General features: G+C 38.5%; 2 protein-coding genes across 5 annotated transcripts in view; one reads left to right on the top strand and one right to left on the bottom strand.

Moving 5' to 3' along the window:
* The first annotated feature begins 901 nt into the window (after positions 1-901).
* The window catches only part of faf1 (Fas (TNFRSF6) associated factor 1), a 75,372-nt gene continuing 58,268 nt past the window's right edge, over positions 902-18,005 (top strand). Inside the window, exons 1-6 of one of the 3 annotated variants that reach the window (XM_028588009.1) lie at positions 902-1,105; positions 11,135-11,203; positions 12,824-12,870; positions 15,106-15,371; positions 15,514-15,605; positions 16,167-16,258. In XM_028588009.1, coding sequence (XP_028443810.1) covers positions 1,034-1,105; positions 11,135-11,203; positions 12,824-12,870; positions 15,106-15,371; positions 15,514-15,605; positions 16,167-16,258 — 638 coding nt within the window. In that variant the 5' untranslated portion in view covers positions 902-1,033. Of the gene's footprint in view, positions 1,106-6,140; positions 6,229-7,283; positions 7,604-11,134; positions 11,204-12,823; positions 12,871-15,105; positions 15,372-15,513; positions 15,606-16,166; positions 16,259-18,005 lie in introns of those variants that run through there. The other 2 variants (XM_028588011.1, XM_028588010.1) reach the window with 2 other exon arrangements.
* cdkn2c (cyclin-dependent kinase inhibitor 2C (p18, inhibits CDK4)) lies at positions 2,011-6,325 on the bottom strand. Of its 2 annotated transcripts, XM_028588013.1 has the most exons (4): positions 5,875-6,325; positions 5,514-5,579; positions 4,377-4,494; positions 2,011-2,400 (listed from the first exon to the last, which is right to left on the bottom strand). In XM_028588013.1, exons 3-4 carry the CDS (start codon positions 4,491-4,493, stop codon positions 2,035-2,037), a joined length of 483 nt encoding a protein of 160 aa, XP_028443814.1. In that variant the 5' UTR covers position 4,494; positions 5,514-5,579; positions 5,875-6,325; the 3' UTR covers positions 2,011-2,034. The 2 variants fall into 2 exon arrangements, with proteins under 2 accessions (XP_028443814.1, XP_028443813.1); XM_028588012.1 differs by lacking the exon at positions 5,514-5,579.

Raw genomic sequence — 18,005 nt, 5'->3', positions numbered from 1 at the left:
AATGTGCCCAGACATTATATACAGGCCTATTATATACAGGCCTACGTATGCTCCCTGTTAGCCTATGGTGTTGACCTATTTTCTTCATTAGACTTCTAATTTAAACTCATTACAACTAATATGCTAACGCTGATAGAATTGTCGGTCAGAGATGCAGTATTTGACCCAACCTATTGGTTATGGCCATAATTTGGAGTAGGCCTATACATCTAAATGAAATCTCGGCCTATAACTGTTCGTTTTGTTTTCATTCTCTATTCTTTTATAAGAGCCAATATGCAACATCAACAAAAGCAGCGCTCTAAAGGCTTAAATAAAGTCCAGTTGTATTCACAGTTTTCTCCAGCGGCCTTTTTTTTTGTGGCGGAGTAACAGAAAAAGGCTTTTTTCGAAAAGGTATTTCATGGCAGTCCATACCTCCATCCATACCTCCAAAAAAAGTCCACAACTTATAGCATACTAGGTGGGTGCAGCCTACCAGGGGCGTCGCACCCGTGGGGGATGTGGCTGTTTTAACACCCACACTTTTCCCGGTGAGAGGGTTCAACACCCACACTTTTTCTGCAGTTTTTCCGCAGTTTTGCACAAACGCCTCGCGTCGAACTGCCGCCGTAGCTACGTCGTAGGCTGTGTGTAGCGATAGCAACGCTCTGTTTTTAATGGCAACGGTGTGTACTTCGCAGCGGTCTAAATCATCCCGCTGCTCCGCGATCGCTGTCTGCACCCTGTCATCTCATATACCCAAATGCTCTCTCCTCTACAATGCTGTCGGATACGGCAATTCCCTTTTCATCAGCAACCAATCGTGAAAGTAAAAGGGGGGATTTGATTCTAAAAGCGCAATCTCATTGGCTGATGCCAATTTCTGACAACGTGATTCGCTTAGAATGGTCACGTGACGTGCTCTGACATTTCTGCGGTAGTTCAGAATGTCAAAAGAAGTGCGTCGAAAATGGTCGAAAATCACCTCAGAGAAGACGAAAACAGTTGTTATTAGTAAGAAGACACAGGGGATTACACACTGAGACAGCAGATGATGAAATGCCTTCACATAGGACGTTGTGTCAACTGTCGTTCAGAAAACAGGAGTTTTCAGACAGCGGAGGTAATCAGACTCTCTCTCTCTCTCTCTCTCTCTCTCTCTCTCTCTCTCTCTCTCTCTCTCTCAGCAGTTTACAAAAATTCATAGCCTACAATACATGCCATATATTAAATATGTAGGTGTCACATATATACTATTCTAATATAATTACTATACAATACTAAACAAATCTGTAATTTTGGGATCCTAAGTGGTTGGCAGGCAGATCCATGTTTAGCTGTCAGTGGAGCTGCTGTCCCCTCTCCTAGGAGAACTACCAGCTTCTCTTCTGGTGTTAACTTTGGGAAGTTTTATTTTTTGGGCTATTTTTTCAAGGTATAAATCTCTTAGTGAAGATAGTTTTTCCCAGTGGAGGAGGAAGTGCATCTTTGTCTGACCCAGTTGGTGGTCACTGAGCCTATATTTAGTATGGATGGTAACTGCACCTTTTTAACTTCACTAGCAACGTTAAATGAAAGCTAATATGTACGAGTAGTTTCCCATGTAAGAAGTATAACGTTCTGTAACATTAGCTACATTATAGCATTCATAATAAAAGGATCATAATATAATTACGTATGTGGTAATTTGCATAAATTACAGACTTTAAACGCAAACTTATTTTTCGTGTGTTTTTATACTTTTCTAGTATCACTCATTTAAATGGGAAGCTTTTTATATCTTGTATGTTACACATTTTGTACCCCTCTGTCATTGTATCCATCATTTTTATTGTTAATAAACAAATCACATCCATCCCCCTCACTTTTGAAAAGCTTGCTACGCCCCTGCAGCCTACTATTCAGCATTTTTTTTAAAGATGCCATGCAACTTTTCTGTAGCCTGCTGAAGAATAAATAAAAAATATAGTAGGCTATGTTGAAAAGAAATACTTGGATTTGTGGGTAGGAAGCTATTTTATTGAAAGAAATTGAAAAGAAAACTTAGAATGCTCACACACGTGCGCTCAAATAGTCCTCGATGAATTGGGCAGTGGAAACCTTCCCGTGGAGTTGCGCGAGCTGACCGGCTGTAAGTCCCTCCCCGTTGGGGGTTTGCGGGTTCGCCGTGAGTCCGATCAGCAGCTGGACCACATTCAGATGGCCCTCCCTGGCTGCCAGGTGCAGCGGGAGGTTACCTTTATTATCCACAATGTTTAAATCTGCCCCGTGGTTCACCAGCACACGTACAGAATCTATGAATCCCTCGCGCGCGGCGTCATGGGTCACCGTGAGGCCACAGAATGGGTCGCGTACGTTGGGGTCTGACCCGGCCTCGAGAAGAACCCTTACCAAGGCGTCGTTCCCCAACTTGACCACCTGCACACAGAAATTAGGAGGACAACAAACAGATCAGGGAGAGATGAGAAATAAAAGTAAGCATTTGAGTGTAACAACCAAACATATAGTCTATAGGCCTAAAGCTGAAAAATACATAATAATAATAATAATAATAATAATAATAATAATCCTATTAACAATTTGGTTTATATAGCCCAAGAAATTGGATCAAGGGGTGATGCAGTTTTTTCAACATTCAAACAAAATTAGAGGTGCATATGAAATGCGCTTCAGATGAGGAGACTAAAATGACTCCACTGCAGAGTTACGCAGTCCAGCTTTAAAACACATTCTGCCACCTGAGTGGCTGGCATACTCAATTTCGATTCAATTTGTGACTTTGTAGGTAGGTGTGTTAAAGCTACAATGACTCCACTGTATACTGATAATGTTAACAGGGGTTTTCCTGCATAGAGGAATTTTTGGCGCGCCCCCAAAAGAGGTTTTAGCCAGCCCCAAAGGAAAATCACCAGCGGCAAAATGATAAGAATTGAGATAAAAGAAAAATAGCAATTAAAATCCTCTTGGACTGTGGTTAAGAGCAAGTTACCAACACGACAGTTAAAAATCAGAAAATAACCTTGAATACGAGCGCTAATCTCAGTTTTACTGTCCAGAGTCTGGCTGTGTCCGACTCTCCCGGTGATTTTAACGGTGGTAGGCCTATTTAAATATTAATATTACTCTTTTAAGCAGTTTTGTTGATTGGGGTTTCATTTACTCACACTAATTGTCAAACACACACACACACACACACACACACAAGGCCCAATCTGAGACAGGAAAAACCCTGGTTAAGATACCACTATTATTATTATTATTATTATTATTATTAAAAATTATTACTTTCAATAGTAACATCAGTTTTGACTTTTGCCTGTACTTCTGAGCAAACTGTATAAAAACATCTAGGCATGTAAAAAAAAAAAAAAAAAAAAAGGAACAGGCATACTAGGCCCTCATTCTCCATTTTCCTCATCACCTTCACCACCATTTTGTTTCTCTTTCCTCACACTCTACCAGTGACCCTCAAATGTAGCATGCATTTCCTTTATAATCATATAGAATAGGGCTTGAATAACTTGAATAACTACATCTGAATAACTTTTTTCTCATGATCAAGTGCAACATATAGCCTATGCTGAAAAAAATACATTAAAGTGTGAAAATGCTAGTGAGAAAATGACATTGTATTGTTCCAATTATTTAGCAAACTGTATAAAAACATCTAGGCATGTAAAAAAAAAAAAGCAGGAACAGGCAGATTGTGTAACTAGGCCCTCATTCTCCATTTTCCTCATCACCTTCACCACCATTTTGTTTCTCTTTCCTCACACTCTACCAGTGACCCTCAAATGTAGCATGCATTTCCTTTATAATCATATAGAATAGGGCTTGAATAACTTGAATAACTACATCTGAATAACTTCTTTCTCATGATCAAGTGCAACATATAAGCTATGCTGAAAAAAATTCATTAAAGTGTAAAAATGCTAGTGAGAAAATGACATCTTATTGTTCCATTAAAAAAACACAGATGTATTCATAGTAATCATACGTTTATGATTATCTGACATGAAAAAATTAATTACAGCAAAACTATGAATTTCAAAACGATTTTGGTAAATGATGTGGCTTTTGACTGAATATATTTAGATAAGATATGCTACAATGTACAAACTCCTCTCTGCCATCTGTCCACAGATTTCTTAATTTGAAAACTATTTATATCGATTTTGACTATTTCTTTTTATATAATGATAAATAAAATCGACTGGATATTTGAAGATAAACTATGATTAGACCTTATATCATGTAGCTTACAGCACACAGGAAGTCAAACAGCCACTCTTGTAATACTACAGAGACAGTTCATGGTAAAAAATGACCATGAAAAATACAATTTTTCCAAGTTTACTTCGACACAAACTAATTTGAAAGTGGTTTATACTAACCTGAAGTGCAGTCATGTTGTGTGAACTAAATCCATTAACATCTGCTCCACTTTGCAGCAAAAACAACACTTTGGGTAGGTTTCCTTGGGCAGAGGCATTGCAGAGTGTGTCAGCCATTCTTTTAGAAAAATATAAAGAGATAGAGAGAGATAGAGCCAATGTGTGTGGAAAAATACTGCAATCCAAGGGAAGTCTGACCAAGTATATATCTCATAGGCACCTCCCTCCCACATCACACGGCCTCGACCTGCACAATTCTCACACTGTAAAATATTAAAAACAGCCTACTTTAAAGTAGTCTATTAAAAAATATTTAGGTAGGATATAGCCTTTGCAAAATGTTTAATTTCATTAGTTTTGTAGTAATGATTGGTGAGGAACTGGAAACTGTTTTTCTCTCTCTCTCTCTCTCTCTCTCTATATATATATATATTTAGAACATATTACAAATCATACATGTTCATGTTTCAGCTTCTCTCCAATGTTAACAGACTAAACAATCATATATGATGGTTATGGATTAATTTTTACTTTACTTTTACCCAGCTTCATCCAATAATTTGCATACATGGATTTTACACAAGGAAATATATGATTTCACTTTCACAGCTTATACTGTATTTATGGAATAATGATTTTAGTGCTCAATCAGTGTCCAGAGGGGCAACAAATCCATTTCACTCTATGATCTGCGTTTGAACTCCAAATTCAAATTCATTAGTATCCAATTTCTTTAGATTTATAAATATAAAGAGTAGCCTAATGTTGGATACGCAATCCAACTGCAAAACACATTTTACCACCTCTGAGTGGCTGCATACTCAATTTCTATTAAATTAAAAGCAATGTAGATCATAATTATATGGAAACAATGTAAACACAGCAATTATTTATATTTTACACGTGCTGTAATCACCATCTCGCAGCCGTGACTGTTTTTGATCTGATGTTCAGCGGGTGTGTTTCTCTGCCCGAGACCCACCGAGGCAACAAGTATGCTTTTCGTCCTAACCGTTATTCTATTCATATGATATAGGCTAACCTACTTGAAGCTATACTAACTTTAGTTAGGCGATCTAATCTTAAATCTGTAGAATTGGTAGGCTATTTGAAAAAACAATAACAACTCCACCTTACTTTAAATGTGATTAAAACCATAACACATGTCTTCCTCCATTGGGTGCCATCCTACCGAATCGACCGCTGAAAAAGCGTCACAAAAATAACAACAACAACAAAAACAACAACAGAATGAATAGGCTACATGAGCATAAAATGGTTACATCTACGCATAAGATGTGATGTCATGCAAAGTCACTTCCCGCTCATTTTCAAATGATTTTGCTGAAAAGTAGTGTTAAAGTGTTTTTCTGTATTCGGCTGCCATCACGTGCTGTGTCAACATGCAAGGACTGAGAGATAGAGCGAGGATGGCTGATCTGCCCCAAATATCGCACAATCATTACGAGATCAATTTTCATTTTCAAAAGTAACTTACCGAATAGGCTACGATGATCCTCCATGAGCAGTGTCACAGCGATGTCCGATTGAATGTATTTCTTTCATTTGCTGTAGCCTAGTCTAAATGTCCGAAAACAGTAGGCTAAAGCTGCTGCTGAAACATCGTCACGTAGGCCTACATCACAAAGTAGCCTATGGTTCATTTGAAGTGCAGATCGCTATGACGCAGGATGTTTGCCTTTACAGTTTAGATTTTGAACTACCCACCGAAAAAAATTATGGCGTGATTGGATAGGAGCTATGATAGGCGGGACGCTGTCAACGCAACTTAATGATGCTGTAACAACGCAACGGTGATAAAGATGGCCGCATTCATTGCTGAGATACACAGGTATATTATTCCAGAGAACACAGTCACGGCGTAGCATATCGTTATAACCAGAGTGTCCTTCATCTGTAATTATAATATCCAGTGAAAGAGCAAGAGAGGCGTTTTAAAACAGCATCGACAATGGGCAACATCTTTCCTTTCATCGTGCCGCCCTCTAGTGATGGAACTTTATAATTCCTCCAAGCCTGGTTTACTGCAGTGTAGTGCAGCGCTGAGGTCGAGTGTGTAGTGTAGTGATTTAGAATTAATGTGCCACTTTTAGACACCGCAATGGGGACATATCGCACTTTGACATGATTTATCGGCTACATCAAGCGTACAGACGTGTATTAACGAGATAGTGTGATATCCCTATAGCCTAGCACTGCGGGGGGAAACATAATAATAAAGGTCAAATCGGGTCACATGACTGGCGCTCACCGTAATCCGCACGCAACATGGTTGATTTTTTGGTGACAGGGTTACAACCGGGCTTTGTCCAGTCAAAACTGGCATGCGCCATAATTGCGGGAATTAATTATTGTGCAATTCCCTGACATATGAGCGCGTTTAGTAGTGTTTTTTTTACCCCCTTCAACCTCTAAAGACCTGCCATTAGGCCTACTGACAGCTGAGCTGATGCGGATATATTAGTCAGCCTATAAGAAGATGTGTCTTCTGGCCTGCTGCAGCCTTGGGTCAGTGAATCTCAAAAGTGGGATGAGAAGGACTAGAAACAAACTCCACACCAATGAGAATATTAAATACGTAGCCTACAGACTACATTTTGAGCTACTGAAGGCACTACCAAAGACAAGATCATTTGAAAAAGCTGGATATGTGCATTAAATATTTATGTAGAGTGTGAAACGACGCTTCTAAACATGATATGGGAAAAGGAAATGCGTCTTTTACGTGGCTATAGCACGAGAAGGGCAGCAGTCATGTTTAATAATAATAATAATAATAATAACTTTATTTACAGACTCAAGGTCCAAATATAAAAACTCAACTGAAGGAAGTATCAACCTCACGTCCTCGACTCGAGTTTTTACAACATATGCAGCCACTTTACGTCAGCCACTTTACGTCAGCCAAAGCAATGGACTAGATGACAATAATGATATGAGATAACCGAACATTATAACGTTACTTTACAGAATTGTGTCTATCTGAAGCGGCTAAATCCCGATAAAGTTTAACATTTCCAATTTGCCAACCTCTCATTCGTCGCCACGTCTAGGCAAAGTGTTTTGTTAATACTCAGTGTCCCTCAGTGAGGCGAGAAAGCGACGAGAGCCAGTGGAAGAAGAATTGCTTTTAGCCAGTCATTGCCATGGCCTCCGAAAGCGGCGAGAGCAACATGGATAGAGAAATGATTCTGGCCGACTTTCAGGTGTGTCTCTTTTGTATGTCCCAGATATTATATTCAGCCGTTAGTAATCTGTTTGCCTTTGTTGAATTGTCTCGGGCTACTGTCAACAACCGTACACACGACCTGACTGGCGTCGGAAACAGCAGACCTGAGCTGAGCTTTGCTTTCTGTGGCTAGCTCACCGAGCTAACAATCTGACAGCTTGCTAACTGACTCTGAAGGCAATTTATTAGCTGTGAGCTAGCTAACTAGATAGCAGTTGTCCAAATCTCTCAATCGCAACAGTTAATTTGTGTATTTCGCTGGTTTCAAGCTTGCTTGTTTGCCAGATAACGACGATGTTGTTAAGTTAGCTAAACGGAGAGCTACGGCGCTCACGTTAGCTGTCCACTTGTTTACATATCGCCAGTCGTCCTCTAAGGGCTTTAAATCATCTTCAGAGACGTTGTGTCCCCCGAAGATACCAGCTTTTTAGCCCAATTTGCAGGCACGGTAGCTAGTATATTTTGATAAGGAGCAAATACAGGCTACCAAATTATGCTTCCCCTCCAAATATGTATTGATTTAGCATCATGTTTGTTTTGTTTCTATGCTTAATGACATCAAAACTAAAACGATATAGCTACATCCTTCCTCTAAAATGAACGCTCGAAAAAATCAACCATAGGTCTTCTCTTTGGTGGTGTCCCTATCATGGGTTTGTTATTGTAGCATTGTGTTTTGAATCAACAAAGTTAACCTTTAATAATATTAAACAACAGGCCTAACCAATGCAGCTGTACAGATCTCTTACTATTCATTAGGACAGGCCACACTAGATGTATTGTTTAATGAGGCTATTGACATCTCCACCTTATCACATTTTGCAAAGCCAGTTCATAGGGTTTCACCTTTGCACAATGAGTGTTGCAGCTTCGGAGATTGTGGTTTGGACCTATGGTTCAGACACATAAGGTATACAATCAGAAACTTTGGGTAAGGTATCCTAACGTGTTATGTGATTACTGGGGAGTCTGATAATGGATTGTGTCAGAGTTTTGCTGCATGAGAATGATGCTTTGAATAACAAAAACTGAATAAAAAATGTATGTTAAACTAGGGCTGGGCGATATGGAGAAAATCAAATATCACAAAATTTTTTACCAAATACCTCGAAATCGATACCGCAACGATATTGTAGTGTTGATTATTGGTGCTTTCACAAAATATTTACACAATGGGATTTTTGATAAATAATCATCATTAATGTGGATATAATGACTAAGTGGGTAAAGGCAAATAATAGAACAGTTACAACTGCACAGTAATGCAGCCTTTAAAACCAGGAAAAGACAACACTTATGTCATATCACGATATTACAATATCCAAAATCTAAGATATCTAGTCTCATATCACGATATCAATATAATATCGATATATTGCCCAGCTCTATGTTAAACAGTAATTTCTTATAAGTCATAATAGCAGTGCTGATTAAAAGTAGCATTACATGGACTTCAAACAGGCAGAAGAGCCACCTAATGTATAAAATATCCTTCTTGCCTTCACTGCAGTTATTAATAAACAAAAATAAACATGTACTGCATAATAGATATATCAAACGCACAACAACCTAAACGCCAACCCAGTAGACAATAACACTAGCCAAAGACCTAGAGTACTCTGGGCAAACAGCAACACAATACTGTACAATACATGCATTTCTTTTTGTTGGCAGCTGAACACTTTAAAGGTAAAACATAGATGACATAAATATGACATTTCTTCCGAGATATTTTACTGCTTTGTTTGACAAGAAAGAGGTTGTAAACGTCTAAACAAACAGATTAAAGACAGCAAGAGCACCAATTCATTAAATACTTGTAATACATAACAATTTCACTATCTACAATTTAAACATTTAGTCATTTGGCCATATTTTTATTTTTTAATTAAATTTAAATTTTTTATACATATTTACCAAGTGTTGTCATTAACATTCTCCGTTTGTTGTCATCAGTGGTGTCTAAGTACTTGAATTGTCAACTGTGTTATTCTTTTGACCTTTAATTGTGGATGTCTAAGGGTTAACATTGCATCCCTACCTAAATAATATTAGCATATCCTTGGACTAGATTAAAGTAAAGGTCATCACATGAGTTAATAAACTCATCCTTAACAGGTCAATTATCCTGTTTCCTTCCTTGAAAGTACACTTAGATCAGCAGTAGCACACTTCAGTAAATGCTTGTTTCTCTGCTGGCTTCCACAGTCATTAGTATACCTTGTAAAAGAGAGCGGAGATGAAACACCACCCTGGAGTGTCTATACTCTGTGGTCTCCCTGACAAAATATCCAAAATCCAACCAATAATATTTGGATCATGATTAAAATGATTTAAAAGCTTTTCTGCAAAAAAGTGTTAATAGCCATTAAGACATTTAAAATTAAAGCCTAACATGTTTTACAGATGTTCTGAAACTTCTTGGTGTTTATAAATGTGGTCAAGCAGAGTAGCAGTCGCATCATCAACTCCTAAACCTGCCCCCTAGCCAAACTGCACATTGACTTATTGGGATCTTTCCCCTGCTTCTGAAATGTTTTCATTACTAAAGACGTCAAGGTTACTGCTATCTAATCATTCAGCCATTTGGATTTTCTTGTCTTTGGCACAGGTAAAAAAACACACTGTTTCATCCGAAGTGGGAACCACACAACAGAAGATGTCGCTTAACTGCTCTACATAAATTTAGGCAATTAAAAAAAAAAAAAAAAGGTTTAGCTGGCTCTGTGCCTTTTTGCATCTGCATGAGTGATATCAGCTTTTTAACATTGCTAGTGCCAATTTGTTGTCACTTTATCAGATAATGTATTTAGATTCTGTCAATTACACTATCATAAGGATCAAGGCCAAAAAAAGGAAATGATGCCTTTGGCTTCAGATTGTCTGCCCTATTTTACACTTCAGGAAGAATACAAAGAGATACACCTAAGATATCAATAGAGCTTGTTTTGTTCACAACTCAGTCTACTCTCATAGAGGAGTGAAGCTGCTATAAAATATTCACATTCAAGAAACTGGATTTAGAGATGTTATACTGTTTTCACAAAAAATGACTCAAACCGATCGATTATAAAAATAGTTGCCTATTAATTCAATAGTAGATTAGACAACTAATAGATTAATCGATTAATCTTTGCAGCTCCAGTCGTGACCCACTTTGCACTATTGTAGTCCTTTTACCATGAAGAACTTATCTTGTCTAGTCTACTGTGCAAGGGTCAAGAGTCCAAGGTATTGGGGCAGCAATCAAGGGAATTTGGTGGCCTTCTTTTTATCAAAACATCACTGAAAGGTTCTTGTGAAGACTGCCACCACTTTAAAATGTTGCTGTTATGGGTGGTAGCATAGTGGTTAAAATGTTTCTGTTGATTTCATTCTTTTTCCTGTGTTTTGTTGTGAAATGTATTTTTTATGTACACACATATTTCACAAAACACACTGCAGCGGAGTCTCACACAATGCATTTCTCTCTTGTAATTCCTTTTTTCTTTGTCTTTTCCTCTCACAGGCTTGCACTGGAATTGACAACATTGCAGAGGCAATCACTTTGTTAGAGCTTAATAACTGGGATTTAGTGGTAAGTTTATTATTTGTAGGCTTTGCTCTTTGACAGGCAGCCTTAGTTCATCTAGAGTACAAGTTCAAGAGGGCAGGTAACATCCAATAACACACACTCTCTGTAATTCTGTTGTGGCCAAATTATTTCTTCATCTTACCCTGTATGTTTTGTGAAGGAGGCAGCATCTTGGCCACCCTCACTGTGGTGAGAGAGAATGTGTCCTGAGAGGTGTAGTGTGTGAGAGACAGTGGGAGAAAGAATATGTTGCCAAGTTTGTATTAACTCATGATGAGTCTGAAAAACATGAGCCCTTTACTGTGCAGTGCATACAGGAAGGGGTCAGTCTATATTTAGACCGATGCTGGCAGCAGCAGTCCAAGCAGTGGTAGGACAGACAGTGGGGCCTGGACTCACTGCTCCTGTAAATCTGATGACTTGCAGTTCCTCTGCAGTAGCTGGTAGTTTTTGTAAACATTGACAAAACAAATTTGCTTGTGTGATTGTGTATGCTGGGTGTGGGTGGGGTAGTACAATTAAAGGGATTCTCCTGATCTGTGTTTTCCCCAGGATATTGTTATTATATTATAGCAGAGCAGGGAATTGTTCAATCCACCCAGATCCTGATGCATCTCATCTTGTGATCAATACTAAATGGCAGGCTGAACAATATGCATTTATTAATATTTCCTTTATTCAATAAAAATGGGGGATATGATTATGCTAGCACATAACAACTTACTTTATGTTGCTTGTTTTCCAGTGAAGAATAGTGAGTGTTCGAGAGAAATCCTATCAATTGTGCATTCAAACAAAAGCTCAGTGCAAAGCTGACCGTGGTTGCTGTCATGTTTGTCCTTTTAGCTCTCTTTGTCCTGATCAGTCAACCTACTTGAATATTCCATCATTCTCCGTCACATTTAGTTAGGTTTAGTCTGAAACCTCTCAGCCAGAAAATGTAACATACCCTTTGACAAACATAATGTTACAGAATCAACCAAAATATAGTACATTTAGCCTGGTTACATGTGGACTGGCTAGTTGTTCCAATCAGTCACTTTAGTCACTAAAAAACATATTTAAGTGCCTGTTTTTTTTGAAATACTGTAGTAAAACATTGTGTAAGTGATATTATCAGGATTTTATGACATTGTGGTGCCACAATGTTGATTTAACTAATAAAATTAATTTTTTAAATTTTGGTGAAATTTCACCTGATACAGTAGTCCTAGTCTTGTTCATAGGGGGTTCTGAATGACCTGGTTAGCAGCATGTCCACTTATAAAAAAACACATGTAAATGATTATGCTACAATTTACAAAGTTGTGTCTTGGCATAAACAAAATGCCTTCCATGACCACATGCAGTTATCTTAGTTACTGTCCAGATACCTGTATAGAAATATATGCTGCAATATCTGCCAGTCTCTTTGAAACATGCTCCTCATGTATTGGCTGTTATTCCACGTTTTGTCATGCTGTAGTTTACGGATTAAAGATGTTATGGGTTGAACTTTACGGATCCCAGTGCACAGTTAACTATATTTCCTTAGCAAAAAGTTGGCCATTGATACAATACAGAAACTAAAACAAGAAAATTGCATTATATTATGTTAATAATTTACCTCCACTTTCATTACAGGCAGCCATCAATGGAGTGATACCACAGGAGAATGGGATCTTACAAAGGTAATAACCATATTGCCACATATTTACTGTAAATCAGAGAAAATGTATCACTTGGCCTTACAACACGAAACAAATGCTACCTATCATACATATCATATATTACTTTTCATTTTACTGTATTCTTCCTGTTGTTTAGTTAGATATATATCCATATCCAGCAAATAATGCTAACGTAGAGGCTACTGAGTTGGAGCTTATTTCTCCGGCTATGGTTTCTATTCTGCTGTTTAATAGAGGAATAGTATAAAAGACACTGCAACTGCAAGGAAACTTTCTGCCAAGAATGGAGTTGTACACCGTTTCTGAAAAGAAAAGGTTTCTTTAAGAGGCTTTGAGCCCTTCACTTTCCCTCAACGGTTAGTTTACACTCTTGAATGCACTGGGCTGATCTGAATCCACTCACACTAGAGCTGTTCTGTTAAACCGTTTTATTTTGTGTACACACTTGTGTGTATGTGTGCGCATGCATGCATGTTCTTTAGTGTGTGGTTCAGGCCCTTGGGCCATGAGAATATTGCTGGTCTTTCTCAAGGGCACACATTGCTATGAATGGAGGCTGGCTGGCACTCTGACTAGCAGCCAACACATTTACTAAGTGTCTGGCAATGGTAGGAGTAGGCTGGCGATGCCCAGTAAACAGACTTCTGATGACGTGACCTGAGCTGGAGCCAGTCGGACACTACGCAAACGCTCCCATCTAAAATGCATTTCCTCCTCCCTTGTTTCCTCTTTAGTTAGCAGGTTGGGAATTTTAAGAAATTTGCCTTGTTGATCAGTAACCAAAATTCCTCTGGGCGTCAGAGCGTCAAAAATTATTTCCTGATAGAACTTGATAAAAATGCTCAATCCCTTGTTGAACTGGGTCACTGGTCTGACGGTTTGTCCGTGGGTGAAGGGCTCAGCAGTTCTGTCTTCTTTGGGACACCTCCTTGACTACACAGGAGAACAGTGCCGTGTGTGTGTGTTGGGCAGCATGGAACTACGCCCAAACAGCAACAACGGACAATTTAACGGCATTCATTGTTACTGTTCCAAGTTTAGGTGAAAGTTCACTCTGGATCTTTTTTTACTTTATTTTTTTTTTCTCAGATATTTTCAAGAAGTGTAAGAATACTCTTGGCGAGATCTCTCGTTTTTTCCTTTGCTTGGAGTAGTTCAGTCTCATTTGTGTATCATCTCTAGCTATCTCCCCACAATACATTTGTGAGATAAAAGTAGTTGTCTGTCTGGTTCACTTTAGTGAAGTCATATTTTATTCTGAATACTATCTCACTAGCTTTCTGCAAATACTGCCATGTCCATTACATGATCCACATATTTACATGTACTCATGGTATGACTTCCTTTCTGTATTTCATCCAGATGGTTTTCAGATTTTATGTCACAAAGAGGGATTAACCTGTCTAATCCATAAACGTGTGCACAGGGTTTAAATCAAATAACTTAATGTCTGTGTGATCCATCCACACTTAGAAGATGTCAGAATATTGAGTGATTTCAGTGCCTAATTATTAAATACTGGCTTACGTTCTTCAGTAACTATTCTGATTGTCCAATTATAAATTTAGGAAAGATTTGGATCCTCAAATAATTGGTTGGTTTGTTACTTAAGTGGCTAGTGGAGGAGGCAGTTATAATGTGCTCCCATTTGGTTGGGTTAATTTCCCACCCTATTGGCCCATTCTGTACACAGAGGTTTTGTGGCTGTTGAAAGTTAACCTACGCCTCAGGACAGTGGCCTCTCTAATGTGGTTGGGCCAAATAAAATACAGCCTTTGTTAGAAAGCCTGAGTCTGGCACTCTGTTCTTGCGAGACAGTTGCTGCTTACACTTCAAGGAACAAAGGGCACACTTTGTTCGGTGTGGGGAGACAAAAAGACATTATTTACTGTGTTGTGTAAAACATGGGTCATACACTACACAAGCAGCAAAGGGAAAAGCTTGAAAGAGAGTAAAGCAGATATTGTAAGGGAGGATGGGAGGTAAAGCCATTTCTCGTCTAGTAGTGACCTCTGTTGGTTCTTGACCATTAGGTCACAGGCTAAAGACAAGAACAAAGATAGGTGTGATGTAGCCACAAATATATAGAGATATTTGTTTCTGATAACATTATCATTTCAAATGTCCACATTTTTCTGTCCTTCATGATCTATAATGAGATTTGTATATAAGATATTATATAAAGACTGAGCATTTAATCTTCGACACCCTCACTAACCTGTCACCTCTGTACAGTAACTTTTCCAGTGAGGCGAGCCAGTCCAGCATGTTCGGACCTCCTAGCCAATCAGAAGCAGCCGATGCAGCAGCAGGAGGTGCAGTTTCTCCCCCCTCCTCTTCATCTTTGTCCTCCTCTCCTCCGTCGTCCTCAACTTCAGCTTTTTGCCCTGTCAACGCTTCCTCCCGACACATTGTTGAGCGTCAGCCCCGGATGCTCAACTTCAGGGTGGAGTACCGGCAGCGCACTGTAGAGCTGGTACTGGAGGAAGGCAGCACAGTCGGTGAGCAACACACACACACACACACACACACACACACACACACACACACACACACACACACACACAGTGTATAATACTCAACATTTCACACTGCCTCTTTGTGCATAATATACATTTTCCTTTGCATGAATCTAATTTACAGGAGAAATCAAACAAATCCTTGAGACAGAGCTTGGGGTTCCAGTGTCCAAAATGCAGCTCAAGGGATGGAAGTGTGGAGATGTATCCGATAGTGTGAGTTAACAGAACCTATACATGTTTGTTACAACAGGCAAGTGAAAGAAAACACAATGTAGCATCAAGAAAAGACAGCACTGGTGATGAGAGATGAACCTGTTGTTTTTTTTTTTTTTTTTTTTTTTTTTTTTACATTTCAAATTTTAGCTGCAAGGTGTAAAACATTAGCATACATTACATTGTTTTAACACTGTTATCCAAAACATTCTATAAAAACGTGTGTATGTTGATATTAAGCATCTGTGGCCAAGTATAAATCACACCACTGGTCTTGTCAGCCTTTCTCAGGTAACTGAGCTCTAGCCAACATACCAACATTTGTCTTACAAACAGGCCTGTTGCCTACCCCACAGTCAGTACAACTATGTCATGTTCCTAAAAACAATATTTACACTTCTAACCAAGTAGTGCAGAGTAAATATTCATCAGGGGATGCATGACGTATACAGTATGTAGTGAGCACAAATGTCTTCTCTTAACAAATTATCTCCACAGCCATGAGTCCTTCCTAGTGAGTGGAACTATTTTGAAGTTGTATCTCTGTCTGTGTGTAATCAGACGGTGATGAGAAGTTTACACCTGCCCAAGAACAACAGCCTGTATGTCCTGACTCCCGACATCGCCCCTACTGCCAGCACCAGCAAAAACAGGTACTCAGCCCAGCGTTCAGCGCTCGCTGACTCTGCTTTTTTATTTGTAATCCTATAATAAATCCTCCTCCTCTTCCCATCCTGGTACACATACACTCTATGAAATACTACTGGTAGTGGTATGAGCATAGTTCTTAATAGTAAACACCAGGTGGCGGTCTATGTCAAGTTAAGGAGAAGATGGATCCAGAGTCCAGCTAGCAAACACAATTTTCTTTGGTATATTAAGAGACATTTGACCTGCTGGTGCACATTCATTTTCTCACATCCATTGTGACATTTTCATAGGGAAACTGCAATCTCTGTTGTGTAAATAATATTTGTTTCCTCCCATCTTTGTTTCTTTCAGCCTGACATTGTTGCTTGCTTAAGGTTGTTTTGTATCGTACTCTTCGTAGACTGTGCGTAAGATATCCACACTACATATCTATTATTTATTCCGTTTTTCTTTTTCTCAAAACACACCAGTCTGCCACGTTCGTGATACTACCCATTGACAATAGAGCTTTGTTGAAAAAGCTTCATTAAGCCTGTGTTTTCCATCCAGAGATTGTTCTGTTCGTTTCAGTGAATCCGTGGCAGTATTAGCAACCTTTCCTTCTGAAATGTCAGGCTGCTCATTGTAAAGCCAAAGCAGTAATACAATCACAGGTGGCAGCTGAAGATGTGATTGTCCTTTCATCAGTGTCAGGTAAACATCGTCCAAAGAAGTCATAGTTCTCCATTCATTTCACCTGCATATTGAAGGGCTACCAAGACCCTTTTTTATTTTAAATTTGAGGGTTATAGCATTGGACTGGTAAAAATAGATACAAACCCCAATTCTAATGAAGTTGGTACATTGTGTAAAACGTAAATAAAAATGGAATACATTGATTTGCTAATCCTTTTCAACCTATATTCAATTGAATACGCTACAAAGACAATATATTTAATGTTAAAACTGATAAACTTGATTGTTTTTTTTTTTTGCAAATATTCACTCATTTTGAATTTGATGCCTGCAATACGTTCCAAAAAAGCTGTATACTGAACAGAAACAATTAGAAATGGTACAGTATTTTTTTAATGAGCAGAATGGATTTAAATTTATGGAAGCGGGGTGGATGATGGTAGATTTTTATAAGCAGTCCAGACCTTCTGTAGTTTCCCAGTTGCTTGTATTAAAATCAGATATGTTTACTGACTGGTACACCTTTTGGAGTAACATAAGGTGATATCCTTTTTCCAACTCTTTTTGCAATATTTGTGAAAGACTTAGGTTCATAAATTAAGGAACCTAATGTAGGCATATGCTTGGCCGATGATATGAAATTTGGTTCTTTATTATACACGGATGACATAATTTTACTGGTTTAGTCAAAGCCTGACCTGCAGAATATGTTAACTGTTTTTGTCTTGATGCATTTAAGATTCATGAGGTTGGAGTTGGGTTCCTTGTTGACTCTACTGGGAGAGCGCTAAGATCATTGAAAAGTAATTTAATAATAGTGTAAAGATGAGCAACAATTGGAATGGCCGTTTCATTTTGAAGTTTGATAACTTTGTCTCAAAAGCCTGGAAAATGAGGCAAGATGTATAATTTGATTAGTATTTATTCAGATTCAATAATTGATGAATTTTGTTGTGGATGATTTTCGATTTGATTGTGAAAGATGCTTAACTCGCTTCTCTGTTTTTTCTCTATGTTGACTTTCTCTACAAATGTATACGCAGCACTCCTGGCCTGTATGAATTTATGGTGACT

This window comes from Perca flavescens, chromosome 9 (genome assembly GCF_004354835.1).
Source record: "Perca flavescens isolate YP-PL-M2 chromosome 9, PFLA_1.0, whole genome shotgun sequence".
Classification (NCBI taxonomy): domain Eukaryota; kingdom Metazoa; phylum Chordata; class Actinopteri; order Perciformes; family Percidae; genus Perca; species Perca flavescens.
This window is presented reverse-complemented; position numbering and strand designations above follow the sequence as displayed.

Excerpts from the sequence above, each read along its gene's own strand:
- cdkn2c (XM_028588013.1), bottom strand. The coding sequence starts at position 4,493 with ATGGCTGACACACTCTGCAATGCCTCTGCCCAAGGAAACCTACCCAAA. Across the intron at positions 2,401-4,376 it reads ACAACATGACTGCACTTCAG|GTGGTCAAGTTGGGGAACGA; the intron begins GTTAGTATAAAC and ends TTCTGTGTGCAG.